The sequence below is a fragment of the Rhamphochromis longiceps genome, linkage group LG3 (assembly GCF_057381845.1).
Source record: "Rhamphochromis longiceps isolate RC_006_pf linkage group LG3, R_longiceps_female_GT1.1, whole genome shotgun sequence".
Classification (NCBI taxonomy): domain Eukaryota; kingdom Metazoa; phylum Chordata; class Actinopteri; order Cichliformes; family Cichlidae; genus Rhamphochromis; species Rhamphochromis longiceps.
In genome coordinates this window covers 38,017,733-38,039,967 of record NC_140559.1, presented here as the reverse complement: position 1 = coordinate 38,039,967, position 22,235 = coordinate 38,017,733, and the positions used below count along the sequence as shown (strand labels likewise).

The window sequence follows — 22,235 nt, the reverse complement described above, 5'->3', positions numbered from 1 at the left end:
AGCATAACATCCACACAATACACCAGCTGGCCTATTATACAGTTTGCTGTGATATCAGGTTGCATTTTCTTTATGAGGCACTATATTCACAACCCCCATTGAATTACTAAGGTTTTTTGAAGTTTCACTTTTTCCACAAACTCTCGCTTGTTTTATTATATTGAACTAGAAGAGTACTACAACACAGAAATTTGGGTAAAGGAAGCAAAGCGGAGGGCTCACTGAAGTTCATTTGTTGCAGATACACTAGGCCAAGTCCATAAGAGCCACCTGGAGAACACAACCATTTCTGCCAGATCAAGAGAAATTTTGAGACTGGCCCAGAGAGGATTGAAGCTTTTGAAGATGAAGAAAAACCTGCTAAAAATGAACATGTCAAAGGCAAACAAGAAAGTGCTGCTTGGTTACCTGTGGTATGACCATCTTATCAGACAATGAACAACAATGAACTTTGGAAGAAAGTTCCCACCAAAAACGTGTGACTGGACTCTGTCCTGAAATCCCCCCAGAGATGAGAAACTTTTCATGTTTATGGAGCTAGTAAACAGTCTCAGAGATATGGTTATGAAAAGGTTTGAATTTTTTTGACAGTTTCAGATTTTGTTTTGAAAAAAGATGATTCAGCCTACATTTAACAAAAAAAAAAAAAAAAAAAACATCAGAATGTCTGCAATAGGTATGTTGTGCCAAGCCAAATGATCACATCCAGAAAGCCTTCCACAAACTTAAACAAAACCTGTCAGTCACTTCTCCGGGAGTACTTTCCTGTCTCGAAAGATGGACTAAATCAGACACCAAGGACATTGAACTATGTCAACATAAAGACTCTGTTGTACATGTCTTACCCAGCTGCATTCAGGCCAATATTATGCTGATTAATATGAAAGAAACGTTTGGGTGTCTCCCTGAAAGCAGATGAGTTTTTATTGAGATATTTTATTGAGTTTATGTATGATTTTATATCTCATCAAATAATAAGAATAAGAATAATCAGATACATTTTTTGTTTTTACACACACAAAAAAATAGAAGCTTTAATGTCAAAAACATCACTGATTCATATCCTGGCGCCTCTCGTTGGCTGGAAGCAGCAAGTACGCCACCTGTCGAAACAGGCGTGAAATACACAACACGTCGGAGTTTGTCGTGGTCACGTGACCTGGGTGTTTTCAACCGCACTTTGGAACTGGGTTTTGAAACATCTGTGCCTCGGTGACTCAATACCAATGACCGTAGATGCTCAGTACGGTATCGAAACGTCAATATTGAGCTTCCCGTCGGCAGCACATAACGGTTTTGAAACCCTTTATTCAGGCTTGGATATGCGCATGCGTAGGAGGGTTTTACATGGTCGATCGAAGCACGCGCTTGTGAGTCCTCATTATACACAAATCATTGTACACGTTTGTAAATCATCATATCGTTATATCGTACTCGTTCGTAACACTTAACTTTATCTCTATATGAACTTGAATAACAGGTTAACTCAACCACAAGCGCGAACTAGTGACGGAAAGAATAATCTTCCGTCATGAACGCGTTCATAGTGAAACGTCAGTATTTCCTGTTGTGATGAACGTTTCCTTATCAAATTAACTTATGAATACAATACCGCTTTGAAGAAGTGCACGTAATGTTTGAATATAGGACAAAATTAACATATACCACCTATTTTATTATTTGTGCTGGATAAATTTGCAAATTTCCACTCTTTGGCTTCTAATTGTGCAATATTTGACTTGTTTATCGACTGAACGAGTCAAGTGTAGCCCCTGCCTTTAAAAAAAAAAACTTTAAGCAGGAAGGAAATGCGCCTGGGATTGTTTTAGAACTGCTCTGACGTTAAAAGTGTAGAGGTGTCCATGTCTGTAGGTGATTATCTCTTCCTGCTTTGGGTGTGTCTACTACCTCCTGGGTTACAGTACACATCCACGGTCCCAGTGCTTGAACACATGGCATGATAGCAGATCGCTAGAGCTGTCCGCGACATTTTAGAGGAGGTAAGATAAATTCCGTTAAGATCTGAAAGTTTTTGTTGAAGTTATTGTTTGGTCCTTTACATGGAGAAGGCTATATATGTGTGTACTCCACCAGCAATGAAATGGCTATTTAAATATATCACACTCCATAAAGTGAAAGTAAGAGCTTAATTTACAAATAGTTTAAGCTAAGACATAAGACTAAAAAATGTTTGTGTTTTGTTTTTACATTCATTACCATGAAGTAAAGTGAAAGTGTGAAGATGGCAAACAGACCAGCCCTGTCCACTGCTGAAGGTGGAGAAGCAGATGCAAGGAGTAAAATCAGTGATTCCTTCTCATTTTTGGATGTCCTCCATGCCAATCAGTTTGAAGGAGAGTTTGTTGAACCTCAACACGCTGAGCAAGTGGAGGAAAACTTTTACAGAGGGGCCCCACCGAACTGGTTAAACTTCTATATCAGTGAACAAGCAGTGTCAGATGGCAATGCAACTCCTTTTATCAAACGAGATGGATATGAAACCCTTAAAGAACAAATTCACCTGAGAAGAAAAGGCCCTGGGACATCAACAATTAAACTGTTTCATCAACAAGGATGTGGGGGAACCACACTGGCTATGCAGGTGCTGTGGGACTTGAGGAAAACCTTCAGATGTGCTGTTTTGACAGGTTCAACATTAGATATCACAAAAGTTGCGCAAGATGTGGTCAGCCTTTTTACAGCAGGTAGCCATGGCCACCAGAAAACGGTACTGTTGTTACTAAATGATGAGTTCATATTGGACATCCTCCAGGACAGGATTATGGAAGAGATTGCTGAACAGGATATAGAAATTGATTTGCCTGTGGTAATTTTACTGAACTGTGTGAGAAGCAGTGACGGGATTATCCACCAAAAGGCGCGTTCTTATGAACTGAGACAAAAGTTCAAGAGGAAAATGAGAAAATCTATTATTCTCAAAAAATCTCTCTCAGACAGAGAGCAAGCAGACTTTGATATGAAAAAAGAAGAGCTTGGCAGAAGATTTGGTGATCGGTGCAAGCAGTTTCATGGTTTTAACATTCTGCAGTCTAATTTCTCTCAAGCCTACATCAGGAACGCATGTGCTACATTAGAACATATCAAAAGAACAAATAAGCCACTGAAGATGCAGCTTGCTGCCTTCCTGTGTCTGCTGAACGCCTACGTACCAGGTTCATATCTCCTGGAGTCTCAGTGCCTGGACTTCCTCAGAAGAGACAAGTTTGGTCACCTTTCACTGGAGGATCAAATGCAGCCTTTCAGTCATCTGATCGTCACCTTCCAACAAGGTGAAAGATCTGAAAAAAAGGTTTGCATGGCTCACAATATGATAGCTCAGTGTTGTACTGAACTGTTGGCTAATGCGGGTGTGACCAGAAGTGACACAACAAGACACTTCTTGAACAGTTTTTGCAGAAGTTATGTTCCTCCATATTTACTTCGGTTTATCAAAGACATGCTAAATAAAAGAGAAATTACGGTAATAGAGGACCCAACTCATGGCATTAAAGAATGGAAAGAAAAGTTTTCCAGACTGATTCAAGATATTACAAAGAGAGAAGATGAGGGCAACAGTCTGTCAGTTTTGATCATGGCCTCAAATAAGTTTTATGAAGTTTCACTTTTTCCACAGACTCTTGCTCGTTTTTATTATATTCAACTAGAAGACTACTACAATGCAGAAATTTGGGCAAAAGAAGCAAAGCGGAGGGCTCCTTGGAGTTCATTTGTTGCAGATACACTAGGCCAAGTCCATAAGAGCCACCTAAAGAAGATGCTCGTTTATACCAGACCAAGCGAAATTTTGCAACTGGCCCAAAAAGCCATTGAAGCTTTTGAAGATGAAGAAAAACTTGCTAAAAATGAACATGCAAAGGGTAAACAAGGAGATGGGAATGTAAAAGTCTTGCGTGCTTTAAACACCAGAGGGCTGTTTGGTTATCTGGAAGTTTGCAGCCTGTTGTATGACCATCTTATCAGACATGATGAACTTTGGAAGCAAGTTCTCACAAGAACCATGTCACTGGACTCTGTCCTGAAATCCACCGGAGATAGGAACATTGTCAGGTTTAAGGAGCTAATAAACAGCCTCAGAGATTTGGTTGAGAAAAGATTTGAATTTTTTGACACGTTTTTAACGTATTCATATTCTGTTGTTAAAAGAGACGATTCATCCTACATGTCCAGAAAGACAATAGAATGCTACAAAAAGTATGTTGGAGTCGCAGAACCAAATGATCAACTCCAGACAGCCTTCCACAAACTTAAACAAAAACTGGCTGTCACTTCTCCGGGAGTACTTTCATGTCTTGAAAGATGCACTAGATCAGACACCAAGGACATTGCTGTATGGTGGAGAGAAATCTGCCAACACAAACATTCTGCTACACATGCCTTACTCAACTACGTTCTGGCCAATATCATGCTGATAAATCTGAAAGAACCTCCGTCCAGCTCCGACTACCAAAGCAGCTTTAGAGAGAAAATGCCATTGGCTCCTGAGATGCAACCCGAGTTTCACATGTTAGCTCTGCTGTTGTGTTGGCCTACAGATGGTGAACACGAATTGGCCTCTGACCTCCCTCATTTAATCCAAAATATTCTGCAATCCTATGAACAAGAATATAAGTCACTCTTTCAGTCAAGGTACCTTCGACCCATATTTTTTCTTGGACCGGGTCAGGGTCTGAACAGATTTGTTCACAGACGCAACCTTGAAATCTTGTGGACCCAAGATGCACTGGAAGACCCAAAAACAAACTGGAGGAATGACGATATTTTCACTGATCCGACAGTCCAAGGCAAACTCCTCAGAATTGAAGGTATAGTGCAAGATTACAGGCTGTATGCAACATTTGGTGACACAGAGATCGAGTTAGATGCCAACCGAAAAGACAGCCTCTGGAAAAAAGGCCATGTGTTCTTTTATCTTGGATTTACAATCGGAGGTCCTGTTGCTTACAACGTTCACAGAGCTGAGGGTAAGAGAATTAAGTTACTAAAGTCCTCATCTTTACAAATGTCATATGTTTTAATAATACACATTTTGTACTGTCATTATCAAAGTGAGTTAGTGCTGCGTACAAAGTTTTCCTGTACTAAACTGGTTTTATTGTTACACTTAAAGATTCTAACAATAGAAAATAGATATCTTATATGTACTTAATGTAATTTTGTTATGTAGAAATCTCACACAAGATAGCACTTGTGGTAAAGGGGAAAAAACCAATGTGTCTGAATGATATGTTGTTGGCCAGCTCTTTAAAATTTAACTTTGCTTTACAAGAACCATCAGAGAGACTTCTGGAGACTTTTGACAATGAAACAGTAAGTTTCTACTTCTCTGGGATTTTGTTTGTTTCTCATATATTGTATGTCACATAAAAATTCTAAAGTCATAATGTAAATGTATAATTATATTGTAAAAATATAATGAAAAAAATATCTTGTACAACAGGACTCCAGTCAGTGGACGAAGCTGAAACCTGAAGTTGAGATAATGGAGGAGGTTCATACTTACAGGTAAAGGTTATCGATAACTACAAGACAGAACATAAAGTAATTCATTACAAGTGCCTTTTTATATTATTTGCTTTGCAGTTTTGCTGTTTCTGTTCGTGCATGTGAACAGAGCATAACAGAGCATTTTGTCTTGTCTATTCAAATTCAGCCTGCAGTCTGAAAGTGGCAAATATGAATGCAGCGAGTCTGCCTTGCGGTGGGTTTGTAAGGAAACCGTCAGCTTCAGATACCAGTTTAGCTCATGGGAGCGATTCATGAGGAAACCTGTATGCATGGACTACATACCAGCAGGACCCCTAATGGACATCAAAGTCACAGATGGGAAGCTAGAGGAAGTCCGTCTGCCGCACTGGATCTGTACAGGTGAGCAGTCGTAAAACACATATGATTGTTTTATTACAGTAATAAAGATATTTATGCACACGACTGTTTGTGCTTTGCAGGTGAAAATGCAGCGATGTCAGACATATTTCGAGTTCTGCATGTGGACAGCAGTGGAGGTTATTTGGAGCAAGTGTCTGAAATGACATCATCCCATGTGAAGTTAAACAAGCCGGAGTTCTTTCTAAGAGGAGCCATGATCCTAAAGAAACTGGGCCTATATCTAAAAGTTTTTGCTGATGTCTTGATATACATGCAAATCACATCTGGCCTCACTCTGCACGTTTACCTGGTCCCACATGATCCTCTAATACAACAGGTAATACAATGCCACGTACTGGAGCAACAATATGAAGTAGAAGTGAGGAAAAATATCATCAAGGTGATATATAATAACACAGAGAAATAAAATGCTCTCATTGATAAATACAAAAACACAGTGACACTACAAGGCAGCAAATTAATAGAGTTTGGTCTCTAAATGTTTTGACAACCCAACTGACAACATTACTGACTTTCAGGCAGAGAAAACTGCATTAAAAGTTAAGAACTTACAGCCATCTTTATGCTAATGTAATTTAATCATTCTTTCAAAAGCTGTTTTTTGAACAGCTTTGAGCTTTTTTTAAACTTTGTAGTTGTTACTTGTGTTTGCTTGGCATTTTCCCTTTTCAGTTACATGGATTGCAGTAGTGCAAATCAATGTTCTCATCTTGATATAAACACAAACACATATGTTCATTAAAGACATGAATAGATGTGAACACGATTCCCAAAGATTTCCAACCATTACTTGTATGTGAAGAATGGTCCATTTTTCCATGTTTCAGGAAGTGGAGAAGAAGGAGAAATCTGACGGATTCAGAAAAATCCGAAAGACAAGTCCTGTTGACCCTGTACAGCCGGAGAGTTATTTCTACCTCTCAACAGACTTGGACACAGCACAAATCTGCCCTGAGGTTTGGACTAAGCTGTACTTCTGTTCATTGCACCATAACATAGAAACAGCAAAAATCCTCAAGTTTCCATAAAACGTTTTCTCTGCAGAAACAGCAGTTCATGTTGGAGTGGAGCGACACTAATTTCTTTGAGGTGGTCATTGGAAATGAAAAAAGCGACTTCGGAAACGTGAAACTGAAACTTGAAGTTGAGCGCAGGGGAGGAAAGGAAAAGGACACCGTGTGGACGTGCACTATCGGAACAGGTTAGTGTTTTATATGTTGTTACCCTAACGCAGCTCATCTAAACTATAAACAGCCACCATCTGACCAGCTTGAACCCTTTTATTCCAGATGACTATTAAACTCAAGCATTCACCAAGAACAGGGTAAGAGGTTCGTTTTAATCCATAATTATTAGATTATTATTGTTATCAAAGTAGATCCCTTTAAAAAAATAGTCATGAAAAAGAAGGTACACCACTTTTTTATTCTAAGGTTTTACTTATCCAGCTATAATTTGAAGGGAAAAAAAACATCTGGTTCCAATCGGATTCTGAAAGAATCTAAATACAAACCTGAGATGAGGAATGTGTTTATATTTATTCATTTAACAAAACTAGGCCAAAGTGCAGAAGTAGTGTGTGAAAAACTAAGCACAACACAAGATTTAGTGGCTTGTAAAACCACATTTAGCAACAATAAGAAGCAATCAGTGTTACTTTATCAGTCTCTCACATCATTGTGGAGGTATTTTGGTTCACACTTCTTTACAGCACCGCTTCAGTTCATTGAACTTTGCTGTCATTCATTTACACACAGCTGTCTGAAAAAGCATTTCAGTCCGGTTGAGGTCTGTACTTTGACTGCTCCATTCTCCTGTGCTTGGGATCATTGTCCTGCTGCATGATTTAATTTCAGCCAAGCTTTATCTGTCAGCAGATGCCCTTGCATTTTTCTCTTGAAAACTTTGGTATACCGAGAAGTTCAACTCAATGACTGCGGAGTGTTTAGTTCCTGTGGCTGCAAAACGAGAAGAGAACATGTGAAGAGACTTTCTTCAACATATAACATGCTAATTGAGGCCTTTAGGGTCTTTTGGGGTTTTTGTAGCTTCCCTGAGCATTGCACGGTCTGACATTTACTGGGTTGGTGACTCGTGTGAACACTGGAAGCCGTCCTTGAATGTTTTCTTTTTGTGAATAATAATTCTCACCAGACTGTTGGGCATCAACACTTGTTTCTTTAAAATTATTACTACTTTCTTCCCTGGAAATCTGTCAGCTGTGGTGATTTCTTGTAAAAGAAAAGAGAGCAGCTTCGTAGCTTTGTTTAGTTTGCAGCACCAGGCTGCCATTTACCTTCTCTATTAATGGAAGCATTAAAGTCTATTTAGTTTTTCAGCGTTTTGCCATAATTTTCATTAAAAAATGAGTGAGTTGATCTTTTACAACCTGATAAGGACAAAGCGATATTTATTATATTCTGGTAAGTAAAACCTTAGAACTGAAAAAAGGATTTACTTCTTTTCTCACAACTATAATCCTAATATAGATCATCACTGTCTAGTATTCAACAGTGATGATCTGAACACTAGACTTTTTTTTCTTTTTTTAAATTTTCACCAACTTCCTCTGCTCAGGATTTCGTGGTTTGCCATTGGACAGCTCTGATTGGCAGAGCGAGTGAGGCAGCAGCTGTTGTAGACGAGCTTCAGGAAAAGGATGTGATCTCTGAGGACAAACATGGTGATGAGAGAAGTTCAAATGCAACATGAGACCAAATGAGAGAGATTGTTTAGTCTGTGACGCTGACACAACAGAGCAGAGATGTCTATAAAATCCTGAGAGGGATGAAGTCTGAGGTTTCTCATGTATGAGCTTGAAGGATCTCAGTGAAAGAACATGACTGTAATGACTGCTTAGAAAATGGAGCCGATCTGTACATTTGATTAACATGCGGCCTTTCCGTACCTCCTGTGCAAGAATATGATGTGAAAGAATGATTAAACCTAATTTTATCTAGTTAGTGGCATAAAAATTAAGGGTTAAATCTATTGTTTAAGGTATATAAACCTATGAACATTGCAGAATCTTGTTTTCGCAACCAAATAATTGTTTTTTTCTTTTTTCAAAAATTTAAAAAATGCCTTTTTTAAATAATATTTTACCTTTTTTTGTCTTTGTAATTTTATGTGTTTTATGTTTTCTACAACATGGGAAATGGAAGTTAATCTTTATTCAGAAGATGAGAAAATATTTAAATAAACACACTTAATTATAATAACTCACATTTTATTATAACTACTTTGTTTTAATTAAAAGTGAAAAATGATATCGTGCCTACGTTTGGTGTTCAAACTTTTCAATGAAGCAGAATAATTTGTAGATTAAATAATAAAAAAAAGTTTTGAGCTGGAAAAAAAGTGAGTATGGTTTTATTTCCCCCAATAAGACAAATAGAAATGTGCACACGTTTGTTTTTCTTAAAGCAGAAAATCAGTTTTTACGGGATGTTATTGAGGAATGAGCAATGCGCTATAAATTAGTTGTCGTACAAGTACTGTAGTGTTGATACTCGGTGAAGGTTATTGGTTCATCTGAGCGATGAGCCCCTCCAACTCTGGATGCGCCTTGAACCGTGCTTGGAAATCAGCTTCGGTGTGCTGAGAGGTTCAGAGGGAGAGAAGTGGATTAGTTTTAAAAATTATGATATGACTAAAAACTACACATGCACATTGCTTTTAAGAGTAAGATGGAGTTTGGTTTGTTATAGTGAGCACTTCTAATGTTCTCCAACAGTTATGGACTAAAAGATGAAGATGCAACAGCTTACTCACACGGGACACAGCGCGGCGTTCAGAGTGCTCAGCTGGACACTGTTAACAGTTAGGTCTTTAAAACCTCTCAGTACACCTGCAGTTTGAGCTGAAAGCACAAACAAAACCCCAAAAAACACAACAAGCCAGGTCTTACCTGAACGACTCGGTGGTGAGTCTTGAGGACAGCATCGACGTACGTCTTGGTGCCTTGCTCCTGCATCAGCATGACCTCTGTGCTCTTTCTTGGTAAAGCATAGCTGTACGTGGGAAGCATTAAAGAGTATTAAAGCTAAATTTTCAGTCTACTACAAAGGAAAAAAAAACCAAAAAACAACAAACTTGCTGTAATATATTGGTCAGATGAGAATTGGGCAGGTTATCTGTATCCATGAATCTTTTCACATTTGTTTAGAAGCACTTACATTTTCAGAGCGCTTTCTTCTTCATCTCTATTTGTAAACAGAAAAATACCAGGGCTGTTTGTTCTCTTAACTTATGATGATGAATTTATGAGGAGTGAAATATCATAAAAAAAAGCTCATTCAAGAGAACAAGAGTGGGATTTTTTTTAAGTTTTCATCTTACACACTGAGGCAATGCAGAGGAACTCTGCTGCCACCTAGTGACCAATGTCTGAAATATATCAAGGTTTAAAACTTGATCGCCAACCATCATTACTGTGGCTTTGACAGTTTAACGTTTTTGATAACTACGTCAGCGCCTTCATGTAAAACACATCTAAATTAATTTTTATTCCTCCCTTTAGAGGGAGAAAAACAACTTTTACAAACCTGCAGTTCATCCTGGCTAAATGTTTCTATCTGCTATAAACACACAGAACCTGCCCCATTCTGATCATCAGCTATCATTCTTGCATATTTTGTCTCTGTAAAAACAACAACAACAACCAATCAAAAAAGGCTAATGTGTTCAGCAACAACTAGTCAAAATCTGTGTGAGAGTGTGTGTGACTGGTATTCTGGGTATTCCCTTATGTAGTTTTGTTGGTATTGCTACGATAAGGTCTTTTGGTTGTAATGTGGTATCGAGGATATGATGCTGCTGCTAGTAGTGTGAACTTCATAATTCTTTTGTTAGGCCACCCACCCAGCTGCCACTGCTCTTAATTAATTTGTCTAAAAATGAAAGAGAAACCCTTCTGAAGTAAATATCAGACCAACATAATTTCATAAATATTTTTGTCCATAGTGATACTTAAGTGAAAATGTGATATATGACAGCATAACAAGCAACTGGAATTTGCCTACTTAGCCTGATGATTTGTATAAACAGAGCAGACTAAATAGGAATCAAACTCTTGGCCTGAATTATTTTTTTAGTGCCCATCTGCTGTCGACACTTACCGTAACGCTTGCAGGGATGTGTCTGAATAGAAATTTGGTGTCTATAAGGAGACAAATGCCACATTAGTAATTTCCACTTTTGGTGGTCATGGACAGTTCATGCAGAAGAAGTGAGCGTGATTCATCGAGCTATAGAATTCATTTAGGCTATTTGGCAATTAGACATCCGTGACCCATCATAGCAGAATGAGATCCCAGCAGTGGGAGGAGTGAGGATTACCCCCTGGAGTCTAGATGCTGGTGGTAGTGAAGATGAAGATGAGGAGGAGGTGGGAGGCATCAATGGAAGTCTGAAAGACAGAATAATGGAAAAGCACTAAGATTTCAAACACAGAGAACAGAAGACAGGCAGGAAAATGATTGGACCAGAGTAATGATGTCAGCACTGAGTTTGCAGGCCGATGAGTGATTACAGATGTTCCTTACTCAAGTTACACTTGAGCTTCATTATTACTGAAGACCAGAAATATGTGGAGCTCAACTCCCAGAGGACTGTGTGAAAAAAGACAGTTTTGCCACTGCGCTCACAGCTGTGAACATTACACCTGCATCAGTTGCACCGATCAAAATAAAAATAACAAAATAAACCTGTTGTTTTCAAAAGAAGAAATAAACAGCCTTAAAGAAGGTGCTGTTATTGGTTCACTGTAAATGTGGTCACATCCTGCCCTCTAGAGCCTACATCAAAAAACACTACATTAATATCATATATGAAACATTCTCTAACCCGACAGAGCCGCTGGTCCATTCAGTGGATGTCACGCTTTGCCTCCCCCAGGCGTGAAATTGACACGTGTACCAGCAGAGGTCTGTAATTTATTTAAAGCTAACAAGACACTTCTGAGAAAGGATGTTATGAAGTACACTCCAGGCTCCTTCTATGTCACATTATGATTAAGCTAAATGGCTGATATGTATTTACGTGTAAATGTGTTCGTAATGTTTCTTTAAGTTTTAAGTTTCCCCTGACTGTTTTCGTGATGCTTTAAATACATTTTTAACCTCTGCTGGTTCTGCAAAGTACTGTAGCTTAAGCATGCATAGGCGAGGCAAAGCATGACATCCACACAATAGTCCAGCTGGCCTATTACACACTTTGCAGTGACATTGGGTTGCATGCTCCTTATGAGGCACTATATTCACAAAGTGCAAAAAAAAGTCTTTTATATTACAGACAGTCTGGACCCATTGTGCAAACACAAACCAATGAAAGCAGAATAAACAGGCTTTAAGTGACTGTAACGTCACCACACAAATGTGATCAATACTGTATTGTAAGCCCCAAATGTGAGAAACTAAATAAATACATTTTTATGACATTAACTTCTTCATTAGTTTAATTATGTAGTGGAAATATCGGTCAATCCTAAATAAAATATGAATGTAACTCCAGTACCTCTGTGCTGTGCTGGTTATTTCCAACTGCTGCAGTCATTCCTCCTGTGTTGTTTTTATAATAAATGATCTAAATTTAAGAATTAATAAACATTTCTAGAAAAAATCTAAAAAGTTATCAATTAAATGATCTCATAATGAGTTAGATGATTTATGCTACATTCATATCTTCAGAATGTTTTTATATCTAGTAATGTGCACATGAGGCTCTGCTGTTTCATTTGCTTTCTATGTGTTAATATACAAACGTAATACCTTAGACATAATTTAAGTGTCTAAGGTTAAGATTAATCGTTATTAGATGCTTTGTGGAGTGATACAGGGCCATGAAATGATGAGTTACAACAGTGGAATGTGGCAGGTCTTGCAGAAGAATGCGATGTTGAGATGCCGGTGACGACAACGAGAATGTTGCAAATGTAGGAATGCTGAATGTGAGATGAGATGACGTGCAGCAATGTTGTTTGTTTTGTGTCTTTGAACTGTCAAAGGGAGGCTGAGTTGAATGAAATTGGACTTTCTTCAATGTTGTGTTTTGCTTCTGTACTTCATGTGATTGCATTTTTCTAGAGGTGCACAGCAAAAATATAAAATACAAAAGTACTTTTCATTGAGACCAATATTCCCATGCACACAAAAAGTCCCAATTAGATTTCGTTACAAACTGCTGGTGTGGAGGACCCATGTGTCATGACGTGTTTGACGATAAGGAATTTCTGGTGATGTTTGAAATGATCAAAGTTCATTTCTAGGCATGTATGTTTTGCTGTAGCAGGCAATAGAGGCATCTTTGAAACATTTTTAATATTAATGTTATCAGTCTTAGCGTATAGCAGCTATGGCGCCATAAGAATGGCGTCCTATGGCTTTGATTTTGCTTTCATAATAATGATATGTATTATTATAATAATACATATGAAAGCATTCTAAATAGAGTTAGCATGAAAGAACATGCACAGTAGACAAGTGTTTACTTGTTTCCAGCACTTAAAAAAAATCTTATTCTGTTCAGTAACTGTGTGTTACTGTCTTTTGAGTCAGTCAGTGGGATGTTTTGTCTAATATTCATATGGCCTCTTATTTTTGTAAAGCACACAGTTCTTAAATAATGTGGCAGGTGTGGTTGTTTCATAGTTGATCCACCTCGTTATGTTTGTCAAGAATTGTTGCTCTTAAATAGATCAGATTACGAGTTACGCCTGTTATTGTGCACATGGTTAAATTTAGTTTGAGCCTGAAGTGAAGTGAAGAGATTGAGCGCACTTGCCCTGAGGAATTAACCATTTTAGTTGCAACATTAACAACATGTTTTAGCACACTTACACAACATGTTGAGTCAGCCTGGATGTAGAACTCATGCATTGTTAATTTAGGCAAGAAGTATTTCTGGATTCATGATTTATTTTGGACTGACTCCAGCAAAATATCATGGATATTTAGACAAATATAAGGATTTGGCGTTTTGTCACAATTTAAATGAGACTGAACTAAAATTGTGTCACTTTTTCACTGTACTAAAATTACACATCAAAACACAGTCCGGCTCAAAAGTTGAAGACCACTTGAAAAATGGTCTTGAGCATGCAAGTTATTAAAAACAACACTTAAACTGAAACAGGCTGTTTTACAGCTGATCAAAAGTTTAGGACCTTTAAAAGGTCAAATCTGTGCAAAAATGTGGATTCATTGTCATTTTCTGTCAGGTAGCCAGATTGTAATGACGTTCTGATGGCAAAGGCAAACTAAAACGTGGTTCACGTTGTGAACGTGGTCGGTCTGTTGAACTGCATAAGCAGGCTCTCTTGCAACATGGCAGGACTAGAACATAAATAAAACATTTCCTTTGTTTTCTTCATATATAACTTTATTCTTTCAGTGGCAAAAGTAAAACTGCTCCTGCTTATTCCTCACTTAGAAGAAAAATATAAAATTAAAAAAAAGGCACCAAAACCTATATCAACAGGGCTTCTTTCACATTTTTCTATATTACTGCTAATTAACCTCTGCAGATCTATGAGATCCATATTTAGCTGGACAGAGTGCATTTAATAGAAATAAAATTTAAACTCTTTCACTCCATTCATCTACATGACAGATGGGACTAAACTCGTAGAAAAGTACTCGACAGCTGTGGGATCCTTCTACATTTCCCCTTTTCAGCTGGTTGAAAAAATTGTCAGTTTAGTTCTCTGCACAGACACACATTATTTAAAAATCAAGCATTTCCACACGTTGTGCCAGACATTTTGTTTTTTGTTGTTCTGATTTTTGGCAGTGTTACTTGTACTGACAAGTCCAGGAAACTTCAAGCTGTGTGATGCAATGAACAGCTGTGCGTGTGTGGTACATGAAAGCTTGTGATCAGGCATCGTTTAGGGAGTACTTAATCTGCTTTTGCTTTGTTTTTTAAATAACAGATCATTTTCAAGATTGTGTTAATTTAATCGTGGGAAGCCAAAATTGTGATCAAGGTTACATTTCGTGGAGCCCTGTCATTTAGTTGTAATAACCAAAAGATCCTAAAAATGTCCTTATTAAGCATTATATGCACATCTGCAACCTTAAAAGTGCATTACACCGCACTCCAATGTCAGCATGACTATGTCATAACCTAAAAAACACTGGTAACATTTGACAGTCAGATAGTAAGAACAGAAAACATTGCAGTGTTACAAAGTTTACAGTTGCATGGCCTCTTGTCAGTAACATATCTGTTGATCTCACCCCCACGCTTTTCCTGGAAATGTTCAATCTTTGTCGCACAATAATACTGCTGCGTCAAAGTAAGAAAACAATAACCTCAAACATTGAAGACATTTTTTTTTTTACATTTTCCCTGATCTTTCATTGATAGCTTCTTCTAGATTTTCCATCTGAATATCTTTAATAGGCTTTATTCCAATCTGCCTTTTTCTCAGAAACAAGTAAATATAAAGTCCTAGTGATTCCTTCAAACATTTTGAACATATCTTACTACTACCTCATCTGGTCAGTGTGTGCTGAGTATCTACTCTCACACCTACCTGGGTGTGACAAGTGGCTGTATACTATATATAACTCCAGCACAAAAGTCACTAGTCACTAATACATGTAAGATATGAGAGGACATCAAACACATTTGCATCAAGTAGAACACAAGGTAAGAGAAATCTTTATGGAGTTTTTGAGAAGTTACACTTGTAAATCTCTGTCCTGACACAAAAAGTGCTACATATACAACAGCAGTGATTACATCTTAAATCAACACAGACTTTCTGTTCAACAGTCTCAGAGTTTGGTATGAAAATTGATCAGATTTGTTTTTCTCAGAAAAATATATATTGAAAAGTATTTTATGTATGAATGTAAAATTTCACACCAATCATTATATACATGTTTAAAAAAGTTGAAGATGCTTGAGCAGATTTTTTTGTAAAGATTTGATGATATGAGATGGAATGACCCTACAGTCAATCTGTGGTTAGACCTGGGAAAAACTGCTTGGACATAATGATTCCAGGTTTTAGAAGATTCCAAGGGCTTGTAAAAGTACAATACATAAAATATATTTAGTGGATGAAGATAACTTTAGGGGTCAGAATTACAAGTTTGATGTAGAAGTACTTATCTCCAAGTCTGCTTTATTTTCTAAAACACTACTACATGCCAAATTTTAATTAACCCTTTAAACCAAGGGTCCCCAATCCCAGTCCATGAGGGCCGGTGTCCCTGCAGGATTTAGATGTGTCCTTGATATAACACAGCTGATTTAAATGGCTTAATGACCTCCTCAACATGTCTTGAAGTTCTCCAGACGCCTGGTAATAAACTAATCATGTGATTCAGGTGTGTTGACTCAGGGTGAGATCTAAAACCTGCAGGGACACCGGCCCTCGAGGCCTGGAGTTTCCTACCCTTGCTAAAAATGCTAACCGTCACTGGTGATGGGTTAGGGTTTAAAGCAGGGGTCCCCAATCCGAGTTCACGAGGGCCAGTGTCCCTGCAGGTTTTAGATCTCACCCTGAGTCAACACACCTGAATCACATGATTAGTTCATTACCAGGCCTCTGGAGAACTTCAAGACATGTTGAGGAACTTCAAGACAGCTGTGTTATATCAAGGACACATCTAAAACCTGCAGGACACCGGCCCTTGAGGCCTGGAGTTGCCTACCCCTGGTTTAAAGGCTAAATTAGGTCAGCGTTTAAAGGGTTAAAACCAGTAATTGGAGATTATGTATCGGAATTTCAGGAGCAGGACCACACCTCCAAACACGCTCCTTCCGGCTGTCATCTATATAGGTACCCCCCAGTACTGCAAGCTGATCCCTTGTTCTCCATTCTTTAACTTCTTCACTTCTATTTAGTACATGGGGATTTGCCCAGCCCGGGAGCCATCGCCAGTCCCCTTCAAGTCCTCCCCCAAACCGCAGCTCAATTCATGTCAAAGCATTCACTTTTACCTACTAAAACGCTGTCAAACCTAAAATGAGGACGTGGGCCCAGCTAGTGAATAATAACAATCAAGAATAAAACTAACGCAGTAGGTATAATTTGATGAATGTAAAATCCTAATCCTTAGTAATGTACATTTCAAATGTGTGTGTGCTACTGCCATTTAGCCTCAGAGAACAGTTCAGACTAAAAATCTTTTCACACGTTTATTATGCTGCAGGACACTTAAAGCTAAAGATGGCAAATGGACCAGCATGGTCCACTAAGGAAGGGGAATTGCATATGGGAAGCCTCCCATTGTTGGATATTCTCCATGCAGATCAGTTTGAAGGAAAATATTCAGATGAAGATCTCCTGGAATGCACAAAAAAGGCTGAGGAAAACTTTTACAGAGGGGCCCCACCTGAGTGGTTAAATTTCTACATCAGTGAACAGGCAGAGTCCCTAAAGACTGGAACTACTTTTATCAAAAGAGATGGATACGAAGAACTCAGGGAACAAATTAAGAAAAATAGAAAATTTCCAGGGATATCAGCTGTAAAACTGTCACACCAACCAGGATGTGGGGGAACTACAATGGCCATGCAGGTGTTGTGGGACTTGAGAAAAACCTTCAGGTGTGCTGTTTTAACTGGCTCCACCTCAGATATTACAAAAGTTGCAATGGAGGTTGTCCAACTTTTCACAGCAGGCAGTCAAAACCACCAGGGAACTGTGTTGTTGTTGCTGAACAATGAGTCGATTCTGGAAGATCTCGAAGTCAGCATTATGAGGATAGTTGCTGAGCAGAAGATAGTTACTCATATGCCTTTGGTCATTTTCCTCAGCTGTGTGAGAAACAATGCACCTCAACAGAGTGACCACGTTGTCCTAAAGAACACACTCTCAGACAATGAGAAGAAAAATTTTGATAAGAAGAAGGAAGAGCTTAAAAGGAGGTACAAAGATAAATGTGAACAGTTTCATGGCTTTAACATAATGCAAAGTAATTTCTCTCAGGACTACGTCAGGGAGGCATGTGCTGCATTAGAAAAAAGGAAAAAAACAAATCAGTCACTGAAGCTTGCTGCCTTCCTGTGTCTGCTGAACGCCTACGTACCAGGGTCATATCTCCTGGAGTCTCAGTGCCTGGACTTCCTCAGACAAGACAAGTATGATGACCTTTCACTGGAGGATCAAATGCAGCCTTTAAATCATCTCATTATTACCTTCCAACAAAATGAAAGTTGTGAGAAAAAAGTCCGCATGGCTCACACTATGATAGCAGAATGTTGTACTAAACTGTTGGCAAAGACAGGTGTGACCAGAAGTGACACAACAAGAAACTTCTTGAACAGTTTTTGCAGATATGAGATTCCTCTGTGGTTGCTTGGTTTTGTCAAAGACATGCTAACCAAAAGAGAAATGAAAAAAGAAGTGGACCAAGTCAACAGCACAGAAATGAAACAGGAAAAGTTTTCTAGACTAATTCTAGACATCCAAACGATGGAGGGGAAATGTCAGTGTGCAACAGTTTTAGAGAAGGCCTCATGTAAAATCTTTCAAAATCCATTTTTTCCACAAGCTCTTGCTCGTTTTTATTATATAGAACTAAAAGACTACAATCGGGCAGAAATGTGGGCAGTCGAAGCACTAAAAAGAGATCCTCAAAATTCATTTGTTGCTGACACACTTGGCCAAGTCCATAAAAACCGCCTAATGAAGCAAAATGTTTCTGCCAAAACAAGAGAAATTTTGCAAATGGCTCAAAAAGCGATTAAAGCTTTTGAAGATGAAGAAAGATTAGCTGAGGATGAAGATGGACCAGACATGAAAGAACATGGCAAGAGGAATGTTTCAAGACTTTTTAATTCAAGAGGGCTTTTTGGTTACCTGCAGGTCTGCAATACTCTATATGACAAACTTGTTAGTCAAAATGAAACCTGGGAAAAGGTTCTCACAGAAAAAGTATCGGCGACCTCTTTCCTGAAATCACTTAGAGGCTACAAACTCCTCGGATTCATTGAACTACTAGAAAGCCTCCGAGATAAAGTTGAAAGAAAATGCTTTTTTTTTGGAACAATATCTGACTTACTCAAAGCCTAACACAGAGAAAGATGATCCTGAATATATATCTGAAGACACCTCAGAGTGCTACCAGAAGTATGTTGGAGACACAACTGCAAAACAACTCATCCAGATGTTTCAGGAGGGAAACCTAGATGACCAGTCTGTGGAAGTGCTGTCATTTCTTGTCAAACAATACACTCAATCAGAGCTCGAATACATATCTACAAAGTGTAGAGAAATGCATCCAAGTGCAGATTCAGAAACGTCTCTTGTCAACAACATCCTCACACTATTTAGACGGAAAATGCCCCCAAGTGACACAGACCCACCTGAGCTGCACATGTTCACCCTTCTCTTGTACTGGCCTGAAAATGAAGGCCAGTGTGTTTATGACATCAGTCAAATAATTCAGCAAATGCAGAACACTTACGAAAATGCATATAAGAAGTACTTTCGTGCCAGGTATCTTCTTCCTGTGTTTTTCATTGGAAAAGGTGAAGGTGTGAAAAGAATTGTTCACAGAACAATTATTGAAAATCATCTGAAAGCAAAACCAGATTGGAGCGATAACTGGAAGAAAGAAGAAATCTTCAGAAGTCCTGATGTCCAAGAGCTCCTTCTTAGACTTGATGGAGTAGTAAGAGACTACGGAGTATATACAGGAGTTGGTGGTAAAGAGACTAAGATCAATGCCAATCTGCAAAACAGCCTTTGGAAAAAACGTCAAGTTACCTTCTACCTTGGATTTACTATCAGAGGTCCTGTGGCCTTTGGCATTCAGAATAAAACTGCAGACACAGGTAAGATAACATAACAGTAACATTGCAATGAAGTAAAATGCTCTGCAAACATTCACTACTAGTTAGTAGTTGTTTCATGCTTTGCCTCTCCAAAATGTGAAATGTACACACATGTAGAAGTTGCATTACCAGCAGGGCGAGATAACATATTAAGCCAAGAAGTCAGGATTGAACAAAAAAACAGAGTACATTTCAGCTAGGTGTTAATAATGTCCATTTGAACACTTTCACTTGATTATTGTCATGTTAGCTTGAAATAAAATATCTCATTCTGCAGTTACTACAGCGTGCAACCTACTGCAACTTCTGCATGTGTGTCTTTTTCATGGTTTGGAAAGGGAAAGCGTGAAATGGACACGGTGCACCGGCAGGTCTATTACAAGTTTTGACATGATTCACGGTGCAATAATAACATAAAGTACATACACATAAATGCAATATTACAAAATTAAACAGTGCAAATGAGAATTTATTTGGCTACATTACAGTAATAGTTACTTATTGGACTTTTTAGATTTACACCATAGCATAATATTGTATTGTGTTTTTTAACCTGTATTATCCATTTTTCTGTTGTTTTACTTTATTTTTTGTTTGCTGATTACATCAGTTATTGCAGATCAGAATGGGAAAACTCTGACCAACAGTGTGAAATAGACCAAAGCTGCCCCTTAAGCTTTAAACATCATACAAGATAATGGGGGACATCCAAGTTTCTGAATCCTGGTCAACATCCCCCCCAATAGGAAAGTGATTCTGAAGCTTCCTTTATAGTATTTATGTCTTTTTATATGTAGGGGCAAAAACTAAAAGGAGAAAATTGTGCTGTAGCGTTGATGTGATGCATGTGATCCAGCACTTTTAGTCATGTATGTATTGTCTATGCTAACACCTAAACAACAGACTTTCAGACTTTCTGATTCTTAGAGATGATTTACTTCCTAAAATTTGGCTTCTTTGCATAGTGTCTATTTAATATTTTGTTTATACATTTCTAAAGACTTTGCTAATCAACATCTGAAGAAAAATGTCTCCTCAAAGTATCGTTTTAAATTGTTGTTTTGCTTCCTGTCTTGTTACTCCTGTTTTTTTTCCTTCCTGTATTCCCAGCTGTCTTCACCTCCCTGATCACCCTCGCTGTGTATATACTGGCCAAATCTGCCCTTGTCTGGTGCTGGAACGTAGGTTCTTTCTCCATGCTAGTACTTTCCAGGTTATGTTTCCTGCAGGCAAAGTCTTAGTCTACGTTTGCCTTTTGTTTTGTATTTTGTGCAACCTCTATAAATGGCTTGCTTTTGTTAAGTCCCGTATACAGGCATCTGCATTTGGGTCTTCTCAATTAAAGGTTGCCTTTTTGTGTTTGTTTTATGTGTTAGATTCTAAAGTATAAAAGAGGATGTACATGCTGTTAAATAAAGGTTCGATAATGTTATGGATTTATCTAAGTTTAAATGTGAAAAAGATTTATATTCAGCTTTTTGTTTGTTTGTTTGTTTGTTTGTTTGTTTGTTTGTTTGTTTGTTTGTTTGTTTGTACCCCTGTCTAACCAGTGTTTGATTTCGTTTTACTTATTGTTCTTGTCTAGTTTTGGGGGGCTGTTTGTTTTATTATCCGAGTTTACTCAATAAAGTATTTAATTGCACATTTACACACATTTGGTACTGATTTCATAGACATATTTGAAAAATTATATTTCATCCATCTTCTTCCGCTTTATCCGGGGCCGGGTCGCGGGGGCAGCAGCCTAAGCAGAGAAGCCCAGACCTCGCCACCTCCTCTAGCTCATCCGGGGGAACACCAAGGCGTTCCCAGGCCAGCTGAGAGATATAATCTCTCCAGCGTGTCCTGGGTCTGCCCCGGGGCCTCCTCCCAGTGGGACATGCTCGGAACACCTCAGCCAGGAGGCGCCCAGGAGGCATCCTTGTCAGATGCCTGAACCACCTCAGCTGGCTCCTTTCAATGTGGAGCAGCAGCTGCTCTACTCTGAGCCCCTCCCGGATGGCCGAACTTCTCACCCTATCTCTAAGGAAGAGGCCAGCCACCCTAATTAGTAAATTATATTTACTATTAATTTAAAGTTTGTTTGCAGATTATTTAGTACATCTGAAACAGTTAGTTGTTTAAAGCCCAGCCTAACAGTTTTGCACGTCTGGCCTTTAGTTTTGTGAAGTGCCACGTCTTATAAAATTATTTCAAAGTGAAATATTGGCATCATTTAATAACACACATAATACCATAAATTGTTAAACATGCTTTTAATTTATTTTGAGACATGATTAGTAGTGAAATAATATTAACATTAATTAATAATAAATCACTGACAATCCCCACTTTAAATGCCTGGGACTTTCCACCTTTTGGTTTAAGAATTGAAGAAGCCTCTTGGATACCAGGAAAAAAATACTCATGTAAAGTACAGTAACAAAGTGTTTGTACTTCATTGCTTCCCACCTCTGGATATAGCTGCATATTAAGCTCTATGGATTAAAAATAGGATCTCACTTAAGGCAAGCCGATTATTTTATATATAG

General features: G+C 38.3%; 2 protein-coding genes and 1 pseudogene across 7 annotated transcripts; 2 read left to right on the top strand and 1 right to left on the bottom strand.

Moving 5' to 3' along the window:
- The first annotated feature begins 1,164 nt into the window (after positions 1-1,164).
- LOC146674500 (sterile alpha motif domain-containing protein 9-like) lies at positions 1,165-9,506 on the top strand. Of its 5 annotated transcripts, none has more exons than XM_085396373.1 (10): positions 1,165-2,000; positions 2,225-4,982; positions 5,288-5,328; positions 5,459-5,523; positions 5,672-5,886; positions 5,967-6,223; positions 6,735-6,863; positions 6,952-7,108; positions 7,197-7,238; positions 8,485-9,506. In XM_085396373.1, exons 2-9 carry the CDS (start codon positions 2,243-2,245, stop codon positions 7,205-7,207), a joined length of 3,615 nt encoding a protein of 1,204 aa, XP_085252499.1. In that variant the 5' UTR covers positions 1,165-2,000; positions 2,225-2,242; the 3' UTR covers positions 7,208-7,238; positions 8,485-9,506. The 5 variants fall into 5 exon arrangements, with proteins under 5 accessions (XP_085252499.1, XP_085252482.1, XP_085252475.1 ...); XM_085396356.1 differs by lacking the exon at positions 7,197-7,238 and having other exon boundaries at positions 1,165-1,370; positions 1,923-2,000; positions 8,485-9,505; XM_085396349.1 differs by lacking the exon at positions 7,197-7,238 and having other exon boundaries at positions 1,165-1,370; positions 1,873-2,000; positions 8,485-9,505.
- Positions 9,507-9,677: 171 nt separating this feature from the next.
- LOC146674499 (large ribosomal subunit protein mL48-like) lies at positions 9,678-11,447 on the bottom strand. The gene is made up of 4 exons (XM_085396746.1): positions 11,248-11,447; positions 11,028-11,068; positions 9,818-9,920; positions 9,678-9,713 (listed from the first exon to the last, which is right to left on the bottom strand). Exons 1-4 carry the CDS (start codon positions 11,305-11,307, stop codon positions 9,678-9,680), a joined length of 240 nt encoding a protein of 79 aa, XP_085252872.1. The 5' UTR covers positions 11,308-11,447.
- A 4,990-nt stretch (positions 11,448-16,437) lies between these two features.
- LOC146674498 (sterile alpha motif domain-containing protein 9-like) lies at positions 16,438-21,311 on the top strand (annotated as a pseudogene). The gene is made up of 2 exons (XR_014909340.1): positions 16,438-19,704; positions 20,315-21,311. The product of XR_014909340.1 is annotated as a sterile alpha motif domain-containing protein 9-like (transcript).
- Positions 21,312-22,235: the final 924 nt, after the last annotated feature.